The 22,607-nt window shown below is 40.0% G+C and overlaps 1 protein-coding gene across 1 annotated transcript in view; it reads right to left on the minus strand.

The window, feature by feature from the left end:
• LOC149814970 (putative LRR receptor-like serine/threonine-protein kinase At4g29180) overlaps positions 1–20,219 on the minus strand; it is a 59,544-nt gene extending 39,325 nt beyond the window's left edge. Inside the window, exons 1-5 of the mRNA XM_089990453.1 lie at positions 20,166–20,219; positions 19,989–20,063; positions 19,820–19,873; positions 13,669–14,328; positions 8,464–8,524 (exon numbers count right to left, since the gene is read on the minus strand). Coding sequence (XP_089846579.1) covers positions 8,464–8,524; positions 13,669–14,328; positions 19,820–19,873; positions 19,989–20,063; positions 20,166–20,219 — 904 coding nt within the window. The remainder of the gene's footprint in view (positions 1–8,463; positions 8,525–13,668; positions 14,329–19,819; positions 19,874–19,988; positions 20,064–20,165) is intronic.
• Positions 20,220–22,607: the final 2,388 nt, after the last annotated feature.

The following is a 22,607-nucleotide window of genomic DNA, read 5'->3' on the forward strand; positions in this document are numbered from 1 at the left end:
GGTTATCGAAGATTAGCGATATGTGGGATCGCAGCATAGCGATTTGAGGGTATTGTTCGACTGTCGATCTAAGCGCGATGACAATGGTTGTTCAAGTAAGCTTTTTTGGGGCATTGACCAAGGTTGCGCTTCATTTTATGGTCCAAGTAGGCTTTCAACCGTGCAGGTGATAACATACTTAGATCATAAAATGGAACGCAACCTTGCTCATTGGCCGAAAAAAACTTACTTGTACAACCTTTGTCATCCCGCTTTGATCGACATTCGAACAATACACTCAAATCCCTTCGCTGCGATGCCACATATCGCTAATCAACGATAATCACAAATCTCCATACAGTGATGTCATCGATCGACTTCATGCAGAAGCCAAAAATCGCTATCTATCGATTTAAGAAAATCCAACCACAGACCGCAAGTCGTCAGTGACAAATGACTGTAAACGCAAAAACAAATCCGACATTGTGGAGATCGGGGCATGCAAAGAGGCATAACAACTAAATTAATGGCCCACACAAGACTCCTGTGTCCCATACCTATCTGTCGATTGCATCAGAGTCTGTCATGAAAGAGAAAATATTAGACACTGAATTAAGTTTCACAAGAAATGCATACCTACTCGCAACATTGATTACATACCAAAAGACTTGTAAAACTGTAGCGATCGTTGCCGGAACTCAGGTCGGGAGGAATGTAGGTTTCAACGTTTGGTGGTACTTCGGTATGGTATTGCTGCATGATGGACACTACACGAGTTAGCTATTTGACAAGCTTATCGCAATGGGAAGCAATATAATGTTTTACATACCTGTTCATTGCAAGGGCCTTGTTGTTTTTTATTACAGGTAGGTTGTTTCTTACTCCTCTTCTTGCCAACCAATTCTAATGCACCCTTTGCCCTCCGACGACTGCGATCAGAGGCAGGTTTTCTTTTGATACCCTTCGCTTCATGAATGTGTCCATCATAATCAACAACGTTCACTACTGACTTGTTGAAGATAATGTTTACGCTTCGGTGAAACTTCTCAGGAGTGTCAAGCGAAACATGATTTTGACCTACGCTTTTCGATCCCATTATCTTCGTCTGGTATTCATTCGCTGCAACGGACTTAATGTGAATTAACTCCACATTTTCAAGTAACTCCGTTGCAACTTTTCTCACACATGCATAGCCTTCTTCACTTCTCGATGCCAAATCAGCAACATGCATGAATGACCTACACAGTTGTTGGTAACGAGAGGCTATGTGGCACTTCTCGTCAACACCAGATTTACTCGCATTGTTCATAACGAGCATTTCAATCTTCGCGCGTCTGGTCCATCTTCGCATTACGTAAGACTCAGGTATTTCTTGTATCTTCTCTTGATTGAGTGCCTTTAATGCATGACAGCATAGAATGCCTTTGAATTCATACATTTTGCACGAACATTCTACCCTTCCGTTGTCAACATTGTACGTGACATGTGCTTATTGCCTTTCCTGATGCTTTTCGCCCTGACAAAAAATATGGTATTTGTGCATATTCTCGGTTTGCACGAGTCCTTCTATTTTGCAATTCATGACATGCAACACCTCTTTCTTGATCCATTCAAATACAGTTAGTGTATACAGAGCTGCAGGTCGCATCAATATTTCCATGCCAAAAGTTTGAGGTCGTGTATTGAAGCATTTCACGTCTTGTTCAAGCTCATTTTGTCTTAGACCCTCTACAAATAATTCATATTGTTCCATGAAACGAAACATTGTTAAACATGAATACAGGGTTTTCTTCAGGGTGGCATGCATAGATTTGGCTCTTTGTGTGCTTATCATACATGCACAAAAGTATTGTCTTCCATATGCCAATGCCCACTTCTCTTTTTCTGCATATAAATTTTGTAACCACAGACAGTCAATAAGGTCGTATGTCTTAATCATTTTGTCCCAATCCAACTTAAAAGTGACCTCGTCTACGCTATAAAGTACACACCTTATAAACGTTTTGTCAAACCCTGTATTCTGATTAAATATGTGTCCTATGTTCTTTGCTGCATTTTGAAAGATATGCCACAAACATAGGCGATGTTGTGCATCTGGCCACACATGAAGCACTGCAGCCGCAATTGCGTGATCACCATCTGTAAGTACAGTTTTAGGATGCTTCCCGTTCATTGCCTGTGTAAATACTCTGAACAACCACTCAAAGCTTTCCTTGGTCTGGTTATACACAAAAGCACCGCCTAATATACAACTCTGTGCGTGATGGTTCACTCCCACAAACTGCGCAAATGGCCACTGTTCAGTATTAATCTTTACTGTAGTATCAAACACAAGCACATCATTGAAGCATTCATAATCTACTCTAGACTTTGAATCTGCCCAAAACATATTCACAGCATATCCATCTTCGTCCACTTGCATTGCACTAAAGAAACCATGTTCATTGCTTGATTTATTCTGTAAGTAGCGAACCAAACAACATATTTCTCCGTTCTTCATGTTATCTGTCATCTTCCTTCTCAAGTGGTTTCTTAGATCCAAAGGAGTGAATGACACATTTTCGCGACCACCATCTATGCGGGTAAACAAATTGTATATCTTCCTTGGTGCAATGCCGGCGCTATCGGCTATTTCAGCCATTGCAGCATGCGCTACAGTTACTTTACGATGTGACCTTAGCATACCAGTCATAAATGATGCAAATAAATCATGATTATGATCACTGATTAAAGTACACACGACAAATTTCTCATTCAGATGTCTTCTCAAAACCAATCTCGCCTGACATCTACATCTTGATTCTGGCATGCTCCTTGTTGGATTTCCCATTGATTTCTTCCAACCTTGCTTGGAACAGACATATGTCTTTCTAACCAAGACACCCTGTGCATTTTTTGACCAAGAAAACCTTCTCACACTGAAGCCAACTTTTAAGGCATAATCATTGTAAAATTTATATGCATCTTCCTCGTTATTAAACTGCATTCCTTCTACAAGAACATAGTCACGTGTAATTCCATGTACATTCCCAGTTCCTACTGTATGAAAATCTACCTCATTATTGAATTGCATTTCTTCTCCTGAAACATTCAAGTCAAGTGTACTTCCGTGTACATTCCCGGGGCCTACACTTTTATTATGTGCACTGTCATCAAAATCTACCTCATTATTGAATTGCATTTCTTCTCCTGAAACATTCAAGTCAAGTGTACTTCTGTGTACATTCCCGGGCCTACACTTTTATTATGTGCACTGTCATCAAAATCTACCTCATTATTGAATTGCATTTCTTCTCCTGAAACATTCAAGTCAAGGGTACTTCCGTGTACATTCCCGGGGCCTACACTTTTATTATGTGCACTGTCATCAAAATCTACCTCATTATTGAATTGCATTTCTTCTCCTGGAACATTCAAGTCAAGTGTACTTCCGTGTACATTCCCGGGGCCTACACTTGTATTATGTGCACTGTCATGGTAGTCTAACTCATCATTGAATTGCATTTCTTCCGCTGGAACATTCAAGTCAAGAGTGGGTCTAATGCCTGCACCCTTCTTTTCATGTGAATTGTTAGTGCAGATGTTCAATACTTCAGTTGCGTCATAAGTATAGATATTCAATTATCTAGATCTTTCGATGGATTCAGCTACATCGTCTTTATTACAACCTGATGATAAGCTCAATAATGTTTTAAGCAATATATCAATTTGTGTTTTGCAGCAAAATAGCAAACAAATCGAAATTAACTAACAAAATGGGAGTTTGTTACTAATACAACGCTTTGAGATACAATGCATACGATGAATGAATGTAGGATACCTGATGGGGTAGAGGCCCTTCCTAGCATCTGCAAACAAGCATTCTTGTCAATAGGTCCCAGCGTCTTACAAATATCGATAAGTTTCCAACCTTCGTAAGAACAAGATCTACCTGCAATAACCAGACAATGCCTTAATGGCACATAAGACGACATGCCTTCTTCATCGATCGCATGATGAGATGAAAAGCTACTCACGCTGCCTTAATGGCACTGGTTGGAATGTTTGTGCATCATTGCTTTCTTCGATAATGCCTAACAACAACGTCAAATAAAATAAGACAGTGGAATGTTTTGTAAGCAATATATCAATTTGGGTTAGCAAGCGGCATAGCTTTACTACGATTTAATCAGGATGCATATAACAACGGATACCACTAGGGTTAAGCAAGTCAAAGCAACGATTTAATGCATGACAGTATCAAATCAAGTGCAGTTTGATGTTTGCTTATACTGAGCATCGACTTATCGCTTACCATGCCAATAAAATACACATGTCGTACATGTGTGTTGACGATAACGATCTCATAATATCCACGAGGCTCTAAAGCGAGTTCAATAGAAGTCGCTGAGAGAGCAGCGATATGCATGCGAAAATCGCCCCGCCATTCCTGTAACGATGTGTTTCTGCATCCACATGTTTTCAAAGTCTGTGTACAAATATCTTACAAATACATATTACATGAAATATAATATCTTACACAAACGATATGTATGCATAGCGATTTGTAAGATATTGAAAATCGATGCGGCAGTTCAGCATAATAACTTACAAATCAATGATACAAAACCATACTATCTAAAAGGTTGATAAATATATCGCACAATAAATTACAAATCGATAAGGAAGAACTTGAGCATAATAGCAAACAAATCGATATTAATTAACAAAAATGTATCTCACAAAAACGGGAGTCTGTTACTAATACAACGGTTTGAGATACAATGCATACGATGAATGAATGTAGGATACCTGATGGGGTAGAGGCCCTTCCTAGCATCTACAAACAAGCATTCTTGTCAATAGGTTCCAGCGTCTTACAAATATCGATAAGTTTCCAACCTTCGTAAGAACAAGATCTACCTGCAATAACAAGACAATGCCTTAATGGCACATAAGACAACATGCCTTCTTCATCGATCGCATGATGAGATGAAAAGCTACTCACGCTGCCTTAATGGCACTGGAAGGAATGTTTGTGAATCTTTGCTTTCTACCATGATGCCTAACGACAACAAAAATGAAGAGAAGACACTGGAATGTTTTGTAACGCAAGGCAGGCACGAGAAGGCGACAGTGTGTTGTACAATAAGATAAAAAACAAGGCAGAAAGCTAGACTGGAGACGAAGGCAAAGTTTTGGTTGATAATGGGAGCAACTGTTACAGCAGATGGCGCAGGGGTTTAATGAATAGGGAACGTCTCCACTTTAAATGGTTAACATCAAACTTTCTGGATGGAGGACTTTTTTGTCTTTTTATCGACCGGTCGTTTCACAACTTTTGAATGGAGGATATTTTTGTCATTTCCTCGAACCGTCATTTCAGGGCAGGAAAAGCAAGTAAGGGTGACTCAGTCTTTGCAACAGCACCAGAGTCCGATGCAAAGTTATGTCAACATACACGGGAATACGAGCCCCATGTGCATGAATACGTGGCGCTCATTCGATCCCCCGAACACAGACGTGGGATTCAGTGAATCATCGGGGGCGAACATACACCACCCTTCCTTACAAGTGTGTGTGGTGGTGATGATTTTCCGTAATCACCTCATCCCAACCGGGACAAAAGTGGCATAGCCAATCACATGACAGTATTTCATGTGGGCCCCATGCAATGCTGTCATGTGATTGGCCCATGTCACCTAATCGCTCCTTTGATCTCAAATGGAGAATTAATCCTTTAGCAAGACTTTTGAGTAAACACATCAAACCATGGAAAAATGACTGACCAAAACTTGGTTATGATTTTGCGTGTAGATCGTCAATTTATTCCTGTCATTCACTCCACCCTTTTATTGGCATCAAAGAAAGTCTGAGATGACGTCCATTTTAATTGTTCATTTCTTATTCTGCGAATTCTTTTTTTATTAATGCCAATAAAAAAAAAGTTCCCTTTTTTTTATTTACCCTTTCTAAGTTATTTAAATTTTACTTATGCACAGTTTTTTTTCCAAAGCTTTAAGTATTTGCATTATGTCTATTTTTCCTTATAAAACTAGCATGAGATACTTTAAATAGCAAATGCTGTGAAATACAACAGGCAAGGTACTTCAAGTAGCAAATGTGGTGATTTTTTTTGGGTTGGCAAGCTTGAGTTACGCAGATCCCAACCAGATTAGAACAAGGTTCTTTTTACAAAAATAGTCTTGGGCTTATTGCAATTTCGCAAATATGGCCTTGCCTTATGTTTTTCTTACCTGCTTTTTGTTAACTCTCAAAATCATCATTGAGGTTAACAATGAAGTTACTGTTATACCCTGGCTGAGGGACCTTTTGTTAAGCTACTTGGGCGTGCAACTCCTTCATCTGTACATGACTTAACCTAAGCATTTTTTATTATCTTGTACCAAAACATTGGCTTTGAAATTGAAAATGTGAGGAGGCCTCCAAACCAGAGTTACTGGAAACGCCAAAAGTATTGGGAAAGTGCGCTTTTTCGAAGTGCGTTTTGAAAGCATGAAACGTGCTTTCCAAATGTGTTGAGAAGCATAATTTTTTTTTTTTGAAAGCGTGCTTTTCCCTTGCTTTTTCTTTTATTTATTTTTTATTTATATTTTTTTTCTTTTTTGCTTCTCGCTTACTAACATTTTGAAAGTATTTCACTTCCCGCTTCTGCTTCTCATATCGCTTCCCGCTTCCTCGATTGACAACTCTAGTTTATAGTACTCAAACAGACATAGATACCGGTGTTGGAGAGGAGAGGGAAAGGTTGAAAGTGTTGTGTAGATTGGGGAGGGGAAGGGAGGAAAGAGGTTATGGGGATGGGAATCTGTCTTTGGTTGTCAGTATGATATGGTATTTATTTTGTAACTGATGCAGTTGAATTCATTTAAATTATTGGTTGGCCCTTGTTGGCTGTTGTATAATAGGTTAAGACTGTTGTTATTAGACTGACTTTGTTTTGTTTGTGTAATAGATACTTTGAGGCTTACCATGTTGCGTTGCTATTTAACCATATTTCCTTGCAATATATGCCAGATTTTCCTGTCTTTGCAAATATTGTAAGAGGCCCATATGCTAAACATGACTTTTCTTTATCATGGTTATCTTGTAGACTTTTCTTCTCATTCTATTCATATATGATTGTTGCATCTTATTGAGAGTCCACTACAAGAAAAATGCTAGTTAGCGACGGATGCTATCCGTCGCTAATCCATCACTAACTCCATCGCTAACGTGTTTAGCGATGGATTGGAGACAGACTATGGCATTCACTAATTAGCGATGGCATAGCGATGAAATATATTCGGATATAATCTGTCGCTAACTTTTGGTTGGCAAGTTAGCGACGGATTAAAGTCCGTCGCAAACCATCGCCTGATTGAAATTGGCGATGGCTTAGCGATGGATTATATCCGTCGCAAATCCGTCGCTAATTTAAAAAAAAAAATTAAAATATGAAACTCGAGAAAAATTTCTCGTTATACAATTCATATAACCTGCTTATAAAAAACAAAGTATACACAAAAAATACATATACAAGTGAAACAAAATTAACATAAGTTCTAAGTTAAACAATCAAATATAGTCTTTGCCAAGTTATAATTACTTACAAGTACATCAAACAAATTAAATACATGAATCTAGTCGTCGTCAAGATTCGGGGCATCATCCTCTTCATTTTATCGATCTACCCCTCCCTCTATACCTCTATACCTCCATAAGCTCCTCTACGTTGATCATCTCTAGCATCCTACAAGAGAACCAAAATATTAGTAATTATAAACAAAATATAAATAAAATGCTCATATGTGTTCTAAGGCAGTAAAAAACTTGCATATTGATTCAATCATGCCCATATGTGATCTAAGGCAGTAAAAAAACTTTATATGTGATTCAATCATGCTCATATGTGTTCTAAGGCAGTCAAAAAACTTTATATGTGATTCAATAATGCTCATATGTGTTCTAAGGCAGTCAAAAAACTTTCATAGTGATTTAATGATGCTCATATGTGTTCTAAGGCAGTCAAAAAACTTGCATATTGATTCAATCATGCTCATATCTGTTCTAAGGCAGACAAAAACTTGCATAGTGATTCAATCATACTCATATGTATTTTAAGGCAGTAAAAAAACTTGCATATTGATTCAATCATGCTCATATGTGTTCTAAGGCAGTCAAAAAACTTGCACAGTGATTCAATCATGCTCATATGTGTTCTAAGGCAATCAAAAAACTTGCATAGTGAATTCCTAGCCATGGTGACAGTCTTCCCCTTAGCTTGGCATGTACAACTTGCGTAAATATCTATTGAGAATTCCTAGCCTTTTCAAGCATGCTAAACCTAACTTTTTAAGATACCTAACACAAGGTGGCAGGAGTTGAAATCAGAGCAAACATAAGCCACCAACCAAAGGCACCTCTCTAACCAAAGCATATTTATTGACGCATTAACTAACACCAGAAAGTGTGTGTGTGTGTGTGTTCTTCAAAAGGCCTCACCTTTTCCTGCTTTTTCAGTGTCACGACCAACACGAATGGAGTCACCACGATTTGTAACACCCTACAATTAAAGGAAAAAGAAATAAAAAGGGAGGAAAATGTTCAATTAGTGGATGAATCAGCAGGCACAAAACAAAGATAAGAATGAAAGCTTCTAGTCGATAATGAATCAGCAACCAACTTTTTTTAATTGAACACACACACACACACACACACACACACACACACAAAAAAAAAAAAAAGCTCAGTTGCTTACTCATGAGAAAGTGTTGATATCTGCTGTCTCATGGCGCCCTATCAGTCGCATTTCATTACCCTCACCATAGGCAGAAATTAATGTGCTCCTTGTGTCTCAAGCCTAGTTTCCTAATAGCCTCCTTGATGACATTGATTCCACCATCGCTTCTCATTGACTTTGTACTAAGGAAACAGATAATCATATCATTTTGAATAATATTGAGAAAAAAGAGAGCACTTTATTTTCTTGTGAAAGCAAGTAAAAATATAAAGAGAGTATTGCACAATATGGAGAAAATGCTTTCTTATGGATTTCTTGTTGAGCAGAAAATTGTTAACAAAGGCTGCCAAATACAAGAATTGGATAGTTGGCAATTATGAATATTTGGACACCAAACACAGCATTGATAAGATGGAATTCATGACTAGGCATAAAATGGAGTCGTAGCTTTTGTATGATGAGTGAGAAAAAACTCACCTGTAGTTGGTATGAGCACCAACACCGTTTCAGTCACCCTATTTTTCATCAAAGAGAGAATTTAACATAACTACTTGTAACGACCCCAACTCATACCTTTGAAAAATGCGGATTTTTTTTTTTAAGAGTTGCGGAAAACTTCCCAGAGACCTGGGGTCCCTACAGTTCCAATTTCAGTTGGATAACCACACACCACAAACCAACTTACATTTATCACTCATAACCAATCCACTGAACTCTTTTATTAATGAATCAATAAGAGTAATATGTTTAATGTCAACAGTGAAATAACAAATTGCAGAAAATAAGAATAACTAAAAGAAAATAAAAGTAGAGCCACGTTGTCCGTAAGTGAAGCCGTCTGAAGCAATTGTGACCCTCGTATCCCCTCAGAAGCGAGTCAATTTCACTGATCACCTGTGTCTGGGAAAAACCAATAAAATGAGAGGGTCAGAAATCCGAAGAATTCTGCGTACAGGTTTCCCTAATGAATCAAATAAGAAAAAGAGCATAAACAAGATCCATGTAATATTTTGAGGAATGCGGTTAAAATCAATTCATAAGACAATTAACCATTCATGAATAATTAAACATTTACCAGGAGGGAACACAAAATATGTAACAGTGATCACAATTAAATCAATAAGGCAATTAAATGCAAACGAGATCAACATTATGCAATGATCCACATATAACAACCAAGTGAACAGGTAAACATGCATGAACTAATGCATAGCAAGAATATGCATGACTTATGTGCGATGCATGAACCCTTATTATCTTTCATTTAAGCTCCCCCTCTTTCCATATGCATGTCCTATTAAATGCACACAATCTTTAAATTCCTCTTTTTAATTTACCATTGCCCGTGGATACACCAAACGGGTACAATCCCCGAGGTCAAGTAGGGTTCCCGGGGTAGCTTAACACACAATTTGTATTTTATTACCGGGTTCCAAACTTAGCCCTCGACCGATATCAGGAAACAGCACCATCAATCGGAACCTTGAAAAACAGCATCCAAAGTCGGGGACACCATGGAAAACAGCATCCACTGGTGCCACTTTCTTGGTATACCAAACAAACTCACAGCTGTGACTAACACACCACTCCCGGGTAAAGTGGCGGACTCTCCCTAAAACCGTGGCCAGGAGAAGAACCTCAATATCGGGTTCAGGGGCAACAAAACGCACACGGAGTTTTTGTATCCTCACGGTTTCCCCTAAACCGCAATATCCAAGATTCCCACGCTAAAGCAGGGACATCAAGGAGAAAGTGAATTACACTGTTCTTTACTTTCTTTTATCTGGTTATTAATTCATTTCCTTTACATTTGCAAATTTACATGCAAAATTAATAACATAAGCTTGCACATCAGCATGCTAAGCTTCTTCACGGGACCACAGCCCATGACCACATAGAACAGTGCGGTAAAACATTAATATCACATTTGATTTGTTGCAATGCATCAAAATAACTAAATCCGAGAATAACTGGTTCTCGAGGCTCACCCAGCCCCTGATGATCCAATTTGATCATCACTACATTCATAAGCAAAGAATTCTAAAGAGTATGCCACTTATGCATTCTTTTCACATGCTTTTTAATGCGCATTCATGTATGCAAGTTGTGCATGAAACAATAATTTCATAGGCATAAGCATAAATTCACACACCCACATTAAATGCATGTTTTCATGACATGCACATACTCGTGTCCAATGCAAGAGTTCATTCATGAATCAATCCAATTAAAACATACGAACAACCATGTCATTTTGACCCTGCAAAAGCATCTAAATTCCATATGTGTACATGCACAAGTACACTCACTTACAACAATAATTTCGAACAAGGATTATTTATCAAGTTTAAGCACATAAGGAAACATCACCCTGAATAAGCATAACACAACCAATAGGCATGTGGAACATACATAACACCAGTAGAAGTATACATAGTCAAAACATGAGACTTTCCATTCGTAACATGTATTGAAAGACAACTTACTTGCCCACAACTAGGGTGTGGAAATTTAGAACACACACTATGAGTCAAATTATGGATTTAAAATAACATCAAGTTTATATAAGATTTTTCTTGAAATTGGCTATTCAGGCTTTGCCGACTTAATTGACTAGGGTTCAACCCAGTTTCATTATCCAGAGGCATGTGGTCAACCCAGCATAATGGTCCGTGAAAAAGTCAATCCAACTAAATAATGAATAGCATCTGAGTTTGCATGAGTACCAATCAGGCTAAATGCATGACATGATTTATAACAATCTGCAGCTTAACTGCCAATAGATAATAAACGCTCAACAATATTACTATGATGTTGGTTGAACCCAGCATTATATGATGTTGTAGCTTAGAAAACCTTTTGAACTAATAATTCTACAGACATCTAAAAGAAATAAAAAGACCCCAAGATGCAAACCTGCAGCTATAACACCAGGCCAACCAACTGATCAGAATCATCAGATGCACATGCAGTTCATAGTTGTAATTCAACAGAAAACATTTTTTTTTGAAAGGTTTACCTGATTTTCTACATGTAATAGTATCAGTCACGTATATTTACTTTAAACAGAATTCACACCAGTCCATCTACATACATCTTACAGAAATGGGTTTCACGATCACATGAAGAATCGGTAGACGCTGCCAGATTAAACATACTAACTCTGAATTTTTCATTGATAAACTTCTCATGACAATAGGGTGTAAATATGTGTATATTCTTTCCACTTACCGGACTGTGAGACATCACCAAAACTGGTAACGAATGGGTCCAATTCATACTAATGGATTATGATATATGTATAAGTACACACACACACACACACACACATACACACACACACACACACACACACACACACACACACATATATATATATATATATATATATATATATATATATATATATATATATATATACGTGTTCCAAACAGACCCATGTATCTCGTACATGGTCTGTTCCAGGTGTGTTGTACAAGACCAGATTTATACCGGTACATACACTTATGGTAAATCATATCTATGCATACATAAGGCTCTTATGCATCTACGTGTGCTGTGAACATAGGCTAGAACAAAATGTGTGTTACAAAACAACAAAAATGTGCACAGAAATTTTTCTCTATCTACATGCATAAAAGGTCATTTAACTCGAGTTTATATGCATCCCTACTATCCATAGCAAGGATCCTCCACAGAAGGACGTGAATATCATGGTGTAAGCATACAATAACCTTTTTTTTCTCTCCTTTTTTTTTTCATGAAATGTATTTTGTTTAGCACAAAAGAGAAATATATACCCGATTTTATTCCCTTTTTCATAGACCTCCATGGAAGTGCTACATGGAATTCAATCTACATTCATTTCTCATTTGATTTCAAGAGAGAGACTGTACCTCTTGACGAAATTTTCGGGCGAACTCTCCGGCGATCGAAAGCTGCAGTCGCGTCCCTTGCGGGTGCTGTGACAAGGGTACCCACCGTGGCTGCGATGGTTGTTGGTGGCTGCTGGTGGCTGCGGTTTTCCGGCGACCTCCACCTCCCCAATGCTCGCCCACACGAGAGAGAGAGAGAGAGAAACGAGGGAAGGGAGAAATGAGGGAGACAAGGGAAGAGACCCCCTCTCCACTCCCTTTTATCGGCTGATTCCCCCCCCCCCCCTTCCATGCCGAGATGGGTGGGGATCGGTTACGCCAGCCGACCCCCCCCGCCCTTCCTTCCTTTCCCCCTTTAGAAAGGGCAGGAATCGTGCCCTAGGCATGATTCTTGCTCTTTCCCTCTTTTAAAACAAATGCAGCCCGATATAGGGTTTTAAAAACCCTATCGGGTTACGGATCCGGGTCGGGTCCGACCCGGGTCCAAGAGCTTCTTGCCCTTAAATTAAATTTTATATTTTTTTTTTAACAAGAGGGCCGGGTCCAGGTCTGCGACCTGCGGCTCAGGATCCAAACCCGTCCGGACCCTTGCCTCCCACTTGGTATGGATTCACGGATTGGATCCAAATGGATCCAATCATGGATCCCTTAAAAATACTCATGTAATATATATTTTTATATATATTTAATCAGGTATACGAATATATAGGGTATTTTACCTATATCCAAATGGATCCTATCTGGGTATTGGATCCGAAATGTGGATCCCAAGCCCCTATATACATTATATACGTAGTTATCTCTTGAATAATTCGCCTAATTAAGAATTTTGCACTTACGTAAGTATATATAGGTTTTACGAAATAAATATATATATAAAGACCCCTTTATGGGTCCCGGATCCGTGACTTGGATCCTGAGCCCAAATCACATAAGCTTTAAAAAAAAATTATGGTTATTACATCCCTACCCCCTTAAAAGAATTTCGTCCTCGAAATTAAAACGTACTAAATAAGTATCGGTAGTGCCAAAATAAAACATCACACGAACCTAACGATTGACAACAAAGAAGATACCTTAGACCAGATCAACCTGATCGTCCTGTGTAGTAGTCGTAACAGCATAAACTCTCCCGTTGGTCTTTCGTTGGCCTTGTTGTTGCTGAGGTCTCTGTGGTTGTTGTTGTTGTAGTTGCTGATGCTGTCCCCCCTGAGCTGCTGGCGGGTTTGGACAGTAGGGAGCGATGTGCCCTGGCTGCTGGCACCGGTAGCAAACTCCCTTGAACATCGGACAAAAACCCTGAGGATGACTTTCATTACATCTACGACACATTGATTGGGCTTTCCCTTGTTGTTGCCTCTGCTGAGGTTGTCCTTGATGCGCACCTTGATGACGTCCTTCTTGGGTTCGCTGCCTCTTGCCAACCTGAGTCTTTTCGCCTATCGGCGGGTCCTTCCTCTTTCCGCCTGAAGCATTTCCTCTATTCGTGCCTCCCTTTTGTGATACATTCCTAGACCTCTCCCAGTCCTTGGTCAAAACCGTGGCTGACTCGATCGCATCGGCCAAGGTAGGAGGCCGACCCGACAGTACACGAGCTCGTAATCCATCCTTTAGTCCGTGCACGAACTTCGACGCTCTTGCCTTCTTATTTCTGAAGAGGTTCGGACAGTACCTCTCGAGGTTCCGAAACTTGGTAGTGTAATCTACCAGACTCATGGTTCCTTGAGTCAAATCAAGGAACTCCCGTTGCATCTGTTCCTCAGCGTATGCGGGGAAATACGTGTCCAGAAACTCTTCCCTGAATGTCTCCCAGGGGATCTCGTCCCAATCGACGTACTTTACCCTTCGCAGGGTGTCCCACCACTTCTTGGCATCGCCCTTCAGACGGTACGTGCCAAAAGATGTCTTCCTGTCCTCAGGAACAGACAGGACGTCGAACACCCGTTCCAACTCCTCAACCCAGTTCTCCGCTGCCTCTGGGTTTGCCTCTCCTGAAAAAGTTGGCGGATCCAACTTCAGAAACCTTTCGAAAGAAATTCCACCCGCGTTTGGAGCAATATTGACAGGAGGGTCACGAGTCGCTGCCTACGCGACTGCCTGTGCAGCCTGTGCCGCTTGGGCCGTTTGTGCAGCCTGTGCCGCCTGGAGGTTCTGGGCCGCTTGCAACGCCTGCACTGTTTGTGTCGCCTGAGCCGTCATGGTCTCCGTCAAGGTATGAATGGCTTCCATCATAAAGTCTCTTTGTTCCTGCCAGTTCGCGGGAGCAGCAGTAGAGGACGAAGCACCTCTGCGGGTATAATGCGACATCTACAACGTACATCCTCTCTACAAATTAGACTCCTACTGATCCTACCCCCTTAGGGTTGATCACGAACAATAATCGTTCATGAAATCACCCCAAGACTTTTAAATTCACAACAAAGAATATTAAACTATAATTTCAATCAATCACACAAAATTCACATACTTTAAGTAAAAGTATTAAATAGCCATACCAGTGAAGAAGACTGCTCTGGAGGACGAGTCACACTTGTCGACGCTTCAGGACAGGGCTCATATACCAAAATTTAGAAATTTAACACAAAAAGATGATAAAAGTGTAAGTCTTTGTGGTGGCTCTGATACAAAACCTGTAACGACCCCAACTCATACCTTTGAAAAATGCAGAATTTTTTTTTCTAAGAGTTGCGGAAAACTTCCCAGAGACCTGGGGTCCCTACAATTCCAATTTCAGTTGGATAACCACAAACCAACTTACATTTATCACTCATAACCAATCCACTGAACTCTTTTATTAATGAATCAATAAGAGTAATATGTTCAATGTCAACAGTGAAATAACAAATTACAGAAAATAAGAAGAACTAAAAGAAAATAAAAGTATAGCCACGATGTCCGTAAGTGAAGCCGTCTGAAGCAATTGTGACCCTCGTATCCCCTCAGAAGCGAGTCAATTTCACTGATCACTTGTGTCTGGGAAAAACCAATAAAATGAGATGGTCAGAAATCCGAAGAATTCTGCGTACAGGTTTCCCTAATGAATCAAATAAGAAAAAGAGCATAAACAAGATCCATGTAATATTTTGAGGAATGCGGTTAAAATCAATTCATAAGACAATTAACCATTCATGAATAATTAAACATTTACCAGGAGGGAACACGAAATATGTAACAGTGATCACAATTAAATCAATAAGGCAATTAAATGCAAACGAGATCAACATTATGCAATAATCCACATATAACAACCAAGTGAACAGGTAAACATGCATGAACTAATGCATAGCAAGAATATGCATGACTTATGTGCGATGCATGAACCGTTATTATCTCTCATTTAAGCTCCCCCTCTTTCCATATGCATGTCTTATTAAATGCACACAATCTTTAAATTTCTCTTTTTAATTTACCATTGCCTGCGGATACACCAAACAGGTACAATCCCCGAGGTCAAGTAGGGTTCCCGGGGTAGCTTAACACACAATTTGTATTTTATTACCGGGTTCCAAACTTAGCCCTCGACCGATATCAGGAAACAACACCATCAATCGGAACCTTGGAAAACAACATCCAAAGTCGAGGACACCATAGAAAACAGCATCCACTGGCGCCACTTTCTTGGTATACCAAACAAACTCACAGTTGTGACTAACACACCACTCCCGGGTAAAGTGGCGAACTCTCCCTAAAACCGTGGTCAGGAGAAGAACCTCAATATCGGGTTCAGGGGCAACAAAACGCACACGGAGTTTTTGTATCCTCACGGTTTCCCCTAAACCGCAATATCCAAGATTCTCACGCTAAAGCAGAGACATTAAGGAGAAAGTGAATTACACTGTTCTTTACTTTCTTTTATCTGGTTATTAATTCATTTCCTTTACATTTGCAAATTTACATGCAAAATTAATAACATAAGCTTGCACATCAGCATGCTAAGCTTCTTCACGGGACCACAGCCCGTGACCACATAGAACAGTGCGGTAAAACATTAATATCACATTTGATTTGTTGCAATGCATCAAAATAACTAAATTCGAGAACAACTGGTTCTCGAGGCTCACCCAGCCCCTGATGATCCAATTTGATCATCACTACATTCATAAGCAAAGAATCCTAAAGAGTATGCCACTTATGCATTCTTTTCACATGCTTTTCAATGCGCATTCATGTATGCAAGTTGTGCATAAAACAATAATTTCATAGGCATAAGCATAAATTCACACACCCACATTAAATGCATGTTTTCATGACATGCACATACTCGTGTCCAATACAAGAGTTCATTCATGAATCAATCCAATTAAAACATACAAACAACCATGCCATTTTGACCCTGCAAAAGCATCTAAATTCCATATGTGTACATGCACAAGTACACTCACTTACAACAATAATTTCGAACAAGGATTATTTATCAAGTTTAAGCACATAATAAAACATCACCCTGAATAAGCATAACACAACCAATAGGCATGTGGAACATACATAACACCAGTAGAGGTATACATAGTCAAAACATGAGACTTTCCATTCGTAACATGTATTGAAAGACAACTTACCTGCCCACAACTAGGGTCTGGAAATTTAGAACACACACTATGAGTCAAATTATGGATTTAAAATAACATCAAGTTTATATAAGATTTTTCTTGAAATTGGCTATTCAGGCTTTGCCGACTTAATTGACTAGGGTTCAACCCAGTTTCATTATCCAGAGACATGTGGTCAACCCAACATAATGGTCCGTGAAAAAGTCAATCCAACTAAATAATGAATAGCATCTGAGTTTGCACGAGTACCAATCAGGCTAAATGCATGACATGATTTATAACAATCTGCAGCTTAACTGCCAATAGATAATAAACGCTCAACAATATTACTATGATGTTGGCTGAACCCAGCATTATATGATGTTGTAGCTTAGAAAACCTTTTGAACTAATAATTCTACAGACAACTAAAAGAAATAAAAAGACCCCAAGATGCAAACCTGCAGCTATAACACCAGGCCAACCAACTGATCAGAATCATCAGATGCACATGCAGTTCATAGTTGTAATTCAGCAGAAAACATTTTTTTTTGAAAGGTTTACCAAATTTTCTACATGTAATAGTATCAGTCACGTATATTTACTTTAAACAGAATTCACACCAGTCCATCTACATACATCTTACAGAAATGGGTTTCACAATCACATGAAGAATCGGTAGACGCTGCCAGATTAAACATACTAACTCTGAATTTTTCATTGATAAACTTCTCATGACAATAGGGTGTAAATATGTGTATATTCTTTCCACTCATCGGACTGTGAGACATCACCAAAAGTGGTAATGAATGGGTCCAATTCATACTAATGGATTATGATATATGTATAAGTACGCACACACACACACATACACACACACACACATACACACACACACACACACACACACACACACATATATATATATATATATATATATATATATATATATATATATATATATATATGTGTGTGTGTGTGTGTGTGTTCCAAACAGATCCATGTATCTCGTACATGGTCTGTTTTAGGTGTGTTGTACAAGACCAGATTTATATTGGTACATACACTTATGGTAAATCATATCTATGCATACATAAGGCTCTTATGCATCTACGTGTGCTGTGAACATAGGCCAGAACAGAATGTGTGTTACAAAACAACAAAAATGTGCACAGAAATTTTTCTCTATCTACATGCATAAAAGGTCATTTAACTCGAGTTTATATGCATCCCTACTATCCATAGCAAGGATCCTCCACAGAAGGACGTGAATATCATGGTGTAAGCATACAATAACCTTTTTTTTTTCTCTCCTTTTTTTTTCATGAAATGTATTTTGTTTAGCACAAAAGAGAAATATATACCCGATTTTATTCCCTTTTTCATAGACCTCCATGGAGGTGCTACATGGAATTCAATCTACATTCCATTTCTTATTTGATTTCAAGAGAGAGCCCGTACCTCTTGACGAAATTTTTCGGCGAACTCTCCGGCGATCGAAAGCTGCAGTCGCGTCCCTTGCGGCTGCTGTGACAAGGGTACCCACCGTGGCTGCGGTGGTTGTTGGTGGCTGCGGTTTTTCGGCGACCTCCACCTCCCCAATGCTCGCCCACATGAGAGAGAGAGAGAGAAACGAGGGATGGGAGAAACGAGGGAGACGAGGGAAGAGACCCCCTCTCCACTCCCTTTTATCGGTTGATTCCCCCCCCCCCCCCCCCCCCCCCCTTCCATGCCGAGATGGGTGGGGATCGGTTACGCCAGTCGACCCCCCCCTCCCCCTTCCTTCCTTTCCCCCTTTAGAAAGGGCAGGAATCGTGCCCTAGGCACGATTCTTGCTCTTTCCCTCTTTTAAAACAAATGCAGCCCGATATAGGGTTTTAAAAACCCTATCGGGTTACGGATCCGGGTCGGGTCCGACCCGGGTCCAAGAGCTTCTTGCCCTTAAATTAAATTTTATATATATATATATATTTTAACGAGAGGGCCGGGTCCGGGTCTGCGACCTGCGGCTCAGGATCCAAACCCGACCGGACCCTTGCCTCCCACTTGGTATGGATCCACGGATTGGATCCCCTAAAAATACTCATATAATATATATTTTTATATATATTTAATCAGGTATACGAATATATAGGGTATTTTACCTATATCCAAATGGATCCTATCTGGGTATTGGATCCAAAATGTGGATCCCAAGCCCCTATATACATTATATACATAGTTATCTCTTGAATAATTTGCCTAATTAAGAATTTTGCACTTACGTAAGTACATATAGGTTTTACGAAATAAATATATATATAAAGACCCCTTTATGGGTCCCGAATCCGCGACTTGGATCCTGGGCCCAAATCACATAAGCTTTAAAAAAAATCGTGGTTATTACACTACTGATGAATGAAAACTAAAATAACAAATGTTTATACGACAATGCCATCTCTTTCACATGAACAAAATCCCAGAAATCAAAAAACAAAAAAACTTTACATTTCAGTTAATGTAGAGAAAATACAAAAATGAAAGATCTAAAATCAAAAGTTGTGATTAATCGACACAATCATTAGAATGCTTAAAAGAAACAAGCAATGCAAATATCTATGCACCAATATGAGACTGTTTTACAATTTCATTTTGTGATTACCCTATGTATGTTTGATAGCAAACCAAAAAGAAACAAAACAATCAATGCAAACAGACAAGGGATATTTGAATTACCAGAATAGGTTTCGGGTCAAAGGAGAGAACAACTCCAACATTTTTTGTGATCCTCTGTTTTATCAAAGAAAAAGAGCGTGCATAAGCACATTGCAGAAGAAAATATAAGCATCAGAAATAAAAAAAAATGGAAAACCCATAACTTAATCACAAAAGCAATTCTGGATACCTCAAGAATGTAGCGAGCAACCCATAGCTCATCTCCAGCAGAAATACCAACAACAGGACCAACTTGGAACTCCCACTGTTAATACAAAAGCACAAATCTAAAAATGAAAAATAGGACTAGGGAAGCAGGAACAGAGTAAGCAACAATTTGAGATTTAAGAGTCATGATGGAACAAACTTTAGACCAAACTAGATAAATCATGTAGAGATAGAGATTGACCTGTTCAGGCATAACTTCAACATTGATGCCACTAATGTTGACTCCAGCATAAAGGCATGCTTTGTAATGTGAGTCGACAATGTCACAACCAAAAGCTTTGTCAGCTCCAGCGGCACAGTAATAGGGTCCGACTACCCATCAGAGAGGGAGGGTGCGACAGGGCCACTGGCCCACTGTCGCCCCTCCGACAAACGATTATGAAGTGGAGGTGGGGGTGGGGGGTGGAGAAGATGGCAGGGAGCCGTCGGCCCCCTGCTGGCCCTCCGATCAGAACCAAGAGGACTCGGTAGAGCTGGCCCTCTGGCTGCTCCGGCGACCCACCAACATGAAACAAGTGGAGGAGGGGTTTTACCTATGGGAGGAGCCGGCGGTTGCTGATGGTAGTGTTGGCGCGGATCGATGATAGAGAGCGAGGGTGGTGGCAGTGTCATCAAAAACGCAGAGGAGAGAGGGTGTGCAAGAAGAGGGGATGAGAGAGTCAAGGCAGATGGGCAACAACAATGGTCGATCGCGATGCCGGGGCTCCAACGAGCTGCGCAGGACCGAGGGTGAGAACCCAAGGAGAAGGAGCAGGGGTCAAGGAGGTTGCAAGGGGATCGGTGATGCTGTCGCCGGATAGATCCCAGAGAGAGGGGAGCAAAGCGAGGGAACGAGAGAGGGAGAGAGATCAGGTTACCTGAGGGAGATGGCAAGGTCCTCGGCAATAGCTTGCCAAAGGGGAGCTCGTCTGAAGGAAACCTGGATCGACTGCGATGTCGCCAGAGAGCAGGAGGTGGCCGAAAGGTCGCCGGATAGCGGCAGGTTGTCGGGGCGGTCGCCGGCAAGCACAAGTTTGGACGGGGCGAGCAACACGAGTGAGAGAGAGAGATATGGAAAAAGAAAAAATTTGTGCCCTAAATGGGAGTTTTACATCGATAATTTGCGATGGAATATTTTCATCGCAAAATAGCGACGAAATTTTTTCCATCGTGTAATCTGTCGTGAAGTAGCAGCAGATTAGCGACGAACAACATTCCGTCGCTAATGTCGTAAATATTTCGGATGGTTTTCTCTCGCTAATCCGTCACAACTTTGAGACGGAAAAAAATCTGTCGCAAAGTTCCGTCGCTAATTAGCAATTTTCTTGTAGTGGTCTTATGCAAGCATTGGATTATTTTTTCTTTTAACATTTGCTTAGATTGTGATCTTCTGAAAAGCATTTTGTACTGCTGCCAACACCCATTCTAATCCATTTCTCGGTTTTCTTTTTGCAGATTTTTATTAGGGAAACTGAAAATGTGTAAGATTTAAGATACCCATGCTTTCTTTTTCAAAAAGGTTTTTTTTTTTCTTTGACTCTGTTGTTATTTGTCCTAGAAGCTTGAACTCCACTTCAAAATTTAATTCCTTGTCATGTTTGTACAACTCTACCAATGAACTATTTTTGCCAATTCTGTAAGGTTAAAAATTCTTTTATCTTTCTGTTTTTTGTCATTTTCTTAGCACAGAGGTTATTATATATTGAGAAGTTCAGCGACAACCTTTGATAACTGAACAATTTTTGGTTTTTTCCGTTCTGACTTTCACAGGATTCATAGTGGTGGTGTACATCAAGTCCAAGCTCCTTAGTAACCTCTCAAAGGAAAATGCAAAAACCATATTTGCATGTCAGTTTGGAATCCGTGAACCTAAAGAGGTAACTATGAAATCCGCACATCCTCCCAAGCAGCTTCAATAATGGATTTGGAAGTTTTTGCCAGAATTTTGATGGTACTCCCAAATAAGCAGGTGGTAAATACCAAATCCACTGAATTTGTGGATTTCATGTGTCCTTCCCCCAGATGGACGCTGAAATTCCAAACACTGCCTAAAATAAGTCTGAATCGGCCCTCTAACGATTTGCTACAGGGCCCCAACACAAATCACGCGATTTATGCCAGAATCGCCAAGATCGCCCTCAACTGGCCCTGAATCAGTTTACACATACATGCAAAAAAAAAAAACAGTAAAACATAGCTGTGGGAAGGGAGGGGGGGGGGGGGGGGGGGGGGGGGGGCGGGGGTGATAATCCTAACTCCCGCGCCTTCATTTTCATCTCCCCCCCACCTGCGTCTCCCATTGCGGCGCAACACTACCTCTGCCTATCGTCTGGTGCCTCCCTCCATCGAACTGCCTCCCATGATCCCATCCAGTAGCCTGCAGCGGTGCCTACTGCCTACGGTAATGCTCTCTCTCTCTCTCTCTCTCTCTCTCTCTGCCAAGTGTAGTGCCTATGTTAATCAGCCTCTCTCTTATCTTCATTCTTAATTCATCTTCAAAACAGAAAAGGTTGTCTAACTGTAACCATTCTCTATCTCTCTCATCTTCAACACAAAAAAGGTTGTCTAACTGTAACCACTCTCTCTCTCTCTCATCTTCAAC

The sequence above is a fragment of the Nuphar pumila genome, chromosome 15, assembly GCF_984573655.1.
Source record: "Nuphar pumila chromosome 15, dmNupPumi1.hap1.1, whole genome shotgun sequence".
Classification (NCBI taxonomy): Eukaryota; Viridiplantae; Streptophyta; class Magnoliopsida; order Nymphaeales; family Nymphaeaceae; genus Nuphar; species Nuphar pumila.